At 27.1% G+C, this 6121-nt stretch overlaps 1 protein-coding gene across 3 annotated transcripts in view; it reads left to right on the forward strand.

Moving 5' to 3' along the window:
- Positions 1-6121, forward strand: part of LOC117178254 (protein outspread) — a 368009-nt gene that overhangs the window by 356782 nt on the left and 5106 nt on the right. Inside the window, exon 15 of one of the 3 annotated variants that reach the window (XM_033369600.1) lies at positions 778-1183. The exons of the other annotated variants lie outside the window; for them this stretch is intronic. Coding sequence (XP_033225491.1) covers positions 778-1183 — 406 coding nt within the window. The remainder of the gene's footprint in view (positions 1-777; positions 1184-6121) is intronic. 3 annotated transcript variants of the gene reach the window in all.

Raw genomic sequence — 6121 nt, forward strand, 5'->3', positions numbered from 1 at the left:
CCTCCCACTCGTTACCAACCGTAGGTTTTGTGAGACCGCCCACCCTGCTATAAATAGTAACTTAGTTTATGGTCGATCCCTTTGTAAAACTTTAAATATTTTTTTTCAAGTACTATATAATTCTGGAGACCTTCAAATTAAAATTATTCATCTATTTGCAGGCTTGAATTTGAAAGAATTTTGAGAAAAAAATTTAAAAGTCAAGTCCTTTTAGTAAATTTCTTCTAGTTTCACAAACCTATAAATTAATTAATTTTAGTAAAATACATCGAATCCACTTTTAAATACTTTCAGTAGGATCCTTTTTCAAAATTTTGTTCGAGCGATATATTTTTTCTTCTGATTATAGTAATCGTATCCCTCTGTATCCTTTTTTATTTTTTGTAATGCCAAAGCAGCCATAAAATATCTTTTTGTTTAACTTACATAAGTTAATCTCTTTTTTTAACAATTCCATATAAAATATTAGACAATATCTTCTGTGTACCTTATTTATATCTGAATATTCAACATCTTAAAAATCTTCATCTTTCGCGAGGATTTTTACGAGAAAATAAAGCGATTTCTCATTAAAATTTCCAAGTTTTCCAAAAAAAATTAAGAACCTTACCATTTATCTAGATTTTGCTCTATTTTGCTCTATTTTGCTTTTGCACTAGCACCTAATGCAAATTTGATCTTCGCGTTAGTAAAATGCCATAACATGCGACTGCGGATTACGATTTAACAGCAAGTTAACTCATTAGCCGCACTGATATTTCCATATTTCACTAACAGCATGGGGACGCCCCTCGTGAATCGTCCGGTGTTTCATCGAAATACTCTTCGCTAAGCTACTCGCCATCAGACTCGCCACAGAGAACGAAATCTAGTCAGGAGCCTCTTCGAGCGAGTAGCGAGGAACTGAAATTAAGTAGTGAGCGCCAGAGCAACTCTCTTTTGTCGACGAGAAAGTCTCTTGCAGAGGAAAAGCCGAGTTCCTTTTCGTATAAGCTTGAGAGAATTAAATCCATCTCTTTGCCCTACTCGACTGATCTTGGCAAACCGGCGAGTAGCTCTGGTGTCTCATCGAAAGATAAAAAAGAAGCGAGGCTGGGCCAAAATAACCAAGAGCGAAATGGTCTGGCCACTCCACTTTGGGACAGTTTGAGGACGAGAAGCGGCCTTCCTCATCAGTATCAAGGTACAGAAGAGAGATAAAAGGACAGTCAGACACCTTGAGGAAAAATGGTGGTGGTGATTTTGTTTAAATTAATGCTGGAGAAACTTTATTGTTCGGAAATGTTGGAAGAAAAACATTTTGTTATTAGAATTTAGTAGATAATTTCGGAGAACTCCTAAATTCCTTCCATATAGACGTCGAGATTATTTCACAACTCAAGTGGTTCGTATCCGTGCTAAGTTTCCAGAATATTCTTGATATCATAAAATGATATGGCGCAGGTGAAAATGCAAGGACAAATATAAATATTGCCTTGGAAATTTTTACCCAAAATGTTTCATTGGAATGATTCGTTTTTTATAATTACAAAGTATAATTTGATTGCGTTATCGAAAAAGTTCTAGAAACTTAGTACGGGCGCGAACCACTTGAGTTCTGGAATGGGGAAGTTTGCCAATCACCAGAGTGCGCGATCTGTTTGGGTCGATGTTCTGCGAAAATTTAAATGTAATAAATGAAAAATAGCTTTTTTTATACAAATTATTAATTGAAGTTTATAATTCATTTGTAAAATAAATGAGAAGGTTATGTAATTCAATTTGAAGAGAAAAAATTTAATATTTTAATAACTGGTTACTTTTTCTTGCGAAGTTCTCAATTTTACAAACATGCCATTATTGTCTACTGAAAAAATTGAAAGTGCGTGTTTTGATAAAATTTTTTATTTTTTTCACAAATAGTCGAATTTTTAACTAATAAAGATACATTTTTAACCAAAAATGAAACAATTAAATTTTCAAACAAAAATGAAATAGTTCCATTTCCAACCAAAATGATGAGTTTTGAAACAAGAAGAATAAGTTTTTAATAAAAAACAAATTTTTAACAAAATACAGAAATTTACAATAAATATTAAAAGTTATAATTAATAAACAGATAAATTTTCTACGAAAAAAAAACGAATTTTCAACAAAATTGATCAATTTTCAGCAAAAAAATTTAAAAGAAAATGGAATAAAGAAATTTTTAGAAAAAACAAGTGAATTTTTAACAATATAGTTCAATGTGAAACAAAAGAAGGGAGTTTTTAACTAAACCAAAAAATATTTTCAACCAAAGATGGAGTAGTTAAATTTTCTGCAAAAAAAAATAATTTTCAACAACCAAAAAACGGTTCTTTCCATAGAATAGTTGAATTTTAAGCCATAGAGATGAATTTTCTACTAAAGTAATTAATCTTTAACAAAAAAAATTACTTCTCAACAATTTAGTATAACTTTAATAAAAAAAATGAATTTATAACAAAAAACTGAATAGTTTGGTATTCCTACGTAAAAAATTTTAATAATAAAAAAATATACTTGAATTTAAACAAGAAAGACGTGTTTTAAATATAATACTTTTTAAAAAATAAATTATCGAAAAAACATCAATAAAATAGTTGAATTTTTATCGAAAGAAATGAATTTTACAGATATAAAAAAAATGTTAACCAAAAATGAAATAGTTTAATTTTGAGTTAAAAAATAAATATGCACCAAAAAAAGAAGGTTGGAACAAAATACTTAAATTTTCGACCAAAAATAATGATTTTTCAAACCAAAAAATGCATATTCAAAAAAGAAAATGAATTTTGTATCACAAAGTCGAATTTTCAACTGAAAAAATAATTGTCAACGAAAAAAAATATTTATAACAAAGTAATACAAATTTTTAAAAGTATTTGCATTTTTAACCAAAGAAATTAATTTTTAAATAAAATACATTCATTTTCAAAGAATTTTCTAAAGAAAATATCAATTTTAAACATGTAGTTGGAATTTTAACTGAAAAGATCAATTTTAGAGAAAAGAAAAACGAATTTTAGAAAAATTTGTTAAATTTACAATAAAAAAATAATGCTTTTGTCAAAAACATTCAATGTTAAGCATCAAAATTAATGTTCAGCCAACGCAGATAGATTTTCGATCAAATATATTAATTATCATCTAAATGGAAATTTGACAAGTTAAATTTTCAGTAAATTATTTTTTTAAGAAAAAAACGGATTTTCATAAAAATAGTTTATTTTAAACCAAAGAAATGAATTTCCAACAACAACGTAAACTGTAATAATTGACATTTCAACCAAAAAATATTTTTAATTAAAAGCCGCTGAATTGAACCAAAAAGAACAGATTTCCAACAAAGCATGTAATTTTTCAAGTAAAAAAAAAAATTTTCATCTCAAGAGAAGAAATTGCAACCGAGAACATTTGAATAAAGAAGAGTTGAATTCAACCCAAAAAGGCGATTTTTCTCTAAAATAGTTTGATCTCTAATTTTTAAATTTGGTTTTTATTTTTTGCTATAAAAAACAGGCAACTTTTGAAAATATGTACTTTGAAATTTTTTTCGGTGAACAATAATTATATTTTTCAAAATAAAGAACTATGAAAGAAAACCTGACCCTACTTAAAATATAAAAAATTTTCTTTTCAAACTAAATAACTGACATTTTTTTTAACTCTCACATGGTTGTCGATGTTGTTAAGGTAGGAATGTAGGATTATAACTCTCCTTACTTATCTACCGATTGCTTCGTCGGTGCTATTGGGTCTAGAATTTTTGGCTTCAGGATGACAAATTGTGAAGCTCAGAAGGGTTGCTACAGAGTGTAGAAATCTGGCAAATCTACTAATTCTGACCAAAACATATTTGCCAAAATTCTTTTCTGGAATTTAAAAGTTTTCAAAAGACTAAGAAATTGAATTTCCTAATCGAAACTTCAATAATATGAACTTGAAAGTTCTCTAAGTTTTGAAATCAGAATTATGTAGCAACCCTGACCAGGAATTGTGACTGAAACTGGAACCGTTTTAAATTCTTCTTTGAGAAATTTTGTATCTTCGGTTTGATTTAATTTCTCCGTGAATTTATCTTACAACGCATTGAACCGTTCCAGGTTTTGTCCTAGATACTGTTATCGTCCGTGAGAATAAAATATTCTTCGACATCTATCAAGAAATTATAAGAAATTAAGTCAGTGTCTGAAAATGTCGGTGCAACCTCGCTTTTACAACTTAAGCTTTAGTAATGCTTGCAATGCAATACTAATATTAATTCTTTCAAAGACTAACAAATCTAGGAAAGGGAAATTAATTACTTATGAAGATAACATTAAGGTGATAATAAGTAGATTTTTGTACAACTAACCAACGTTTTAGACTACAATTTTTTGTACTAAACTAATCAATTTATAGATCACTTTTTCGTCGATGTAACTCGAATTGTATAACTGTTAGAAATTTAGTATTGAAAACTAAAATTAAGTGAAATACTAAACTAGGGCTGTGTGCTTAAATTTGACTTAGGAATTACAGAAACTTGCGAATGTTTAAAAATACTTTCTACATTTTTTAAATTGAGGATTTCTACATTTTTACAAATGTTTTTCACAACTGAAATTTGCTAGATTTTTTAAAGCTTTCTGAAACTAAAGAACTTTTGATACTAACATTTTAAAGTTGTAGATTGCGAATTATATTTAGAGTGCCCTAATTTTTATATTTTACTAAATCTGTCTTACTAATCGTGCAGAAAGGAATAACACTAATTTTTAAGTTGCGTGCTGATTAACAACGCAGGGTGTCTACTCTACCTGGAAAACGTGGAAAACCTGAAATTGCCTGGGAAGTTTCATATTTCTGGAAATATTTGGGATTTTTTTTAAGTCTGGGATTTTTTCTGAAAGCGTGCTTATATAAAAAAGTGCAATCTTAATTTGAATAACAATGATACTTCATTCTTTCTTTTTTGTGTGTACATTTATCGTTTTTAGTTAAAAATTCAAGTTTCTTAGCCGAAAAAATCTTTCTGATTATAACTTCAACTCGTTTTGGGAAGTCGTCTTTTTTATTGAATCTATCTGTTTTAATTAAAAATTTAAATATTCTTTGGTTGTAATATGAACTACTACATATTTTGTTGCGAATTCATCTTTTTTTGGAATAAAAAAATGGTTACTTGCTTGAAAGTTAAACTTTTTTATTAAAAATTAATTTTTTGGTCAAAGATTCATCATTTGAATTGAAAATTCATCTTTCTTGTTTAAAATTCGTTTTGTCTTTGCCTGACAATTAGTTTTTATTATTGAAAATTGAACTATTTTTATTAAAACTATTTTGTTTAATTTTTTTCTTTTTCGGTTGAATATCAGTTTTTTAAACCAAAAATTGTACTCTTCAATTTTTTGTTGCAAAATTATCTATTTTAGTTGAAATTGCGCGTTTTTTTTATAGAAATTAATCTCCTTGTTTGAAAGTTTCTTCTTTTGGTTTAAAATTCCATAATTCTAGATAAAGATTAATCATTGCAATTGTAGTTTCATCCTTTTTATAAAAAATTGAGCTATTCCAGTTGAAGATTTTTAGTTTCAGATGAAATATTATAACTTTATTTGAAAAAGCATTTTTTTTTGTAAATTTCGTTATTTTAAAACTGAAATCTGTCATTGAAAAAGTACCTTTTTTACTTTATAATTCGTCTTCTTCAGTAGAAAATAATATTCTTTGTTTAAAAATCATAATTTTGATTCAAAAAATATCTTTTTAGTTGAAATTCAAATATTTTGTTCAAAAATCGTTTTTTTTTTTTTGTAGAAATGTAATCTTTTTGTTTAAAAATAATTCTTTGGCGTTCGAAAATTTATCTTTTTTATTGAAAATGTAAGTATTCTAACTAAATATTCATTATTTTAGCTGAAAATTAATTTGTTCGGTTGATAGTTGAATATATAATATTTTAGTTCAAAATTCATCACTTTGGTTTAAAATTTATCCTTTTTTTTTGTGAAAAATGATTTTTTTCAACGAAAAATTTAACTATCCCATTTTTTGTAAAAAAAATCAGTTGAAAATTGATCTTCTTTAGTTGAAGATGCAACTGTTTGTTTGAGATTTCACATATATACATATAAAT

Source organism: Belonocnema kinseyi, chromosome 8, assembly GCF_010883055.1.
Source record: "Belonocnema kinseyi isolate 2016_QV_RU_SX_M_011 chromosome 8, B_treatae_v1, whole genome shotgun sequence".
Classification (NCBI taxonomy): domain Eukaryota; kingdom Metazoa; phylum Arthropoda; class Insecta; order Hymenoptera; family Cynipidae; genus Belonocnema; species Belonocnema kinseyi.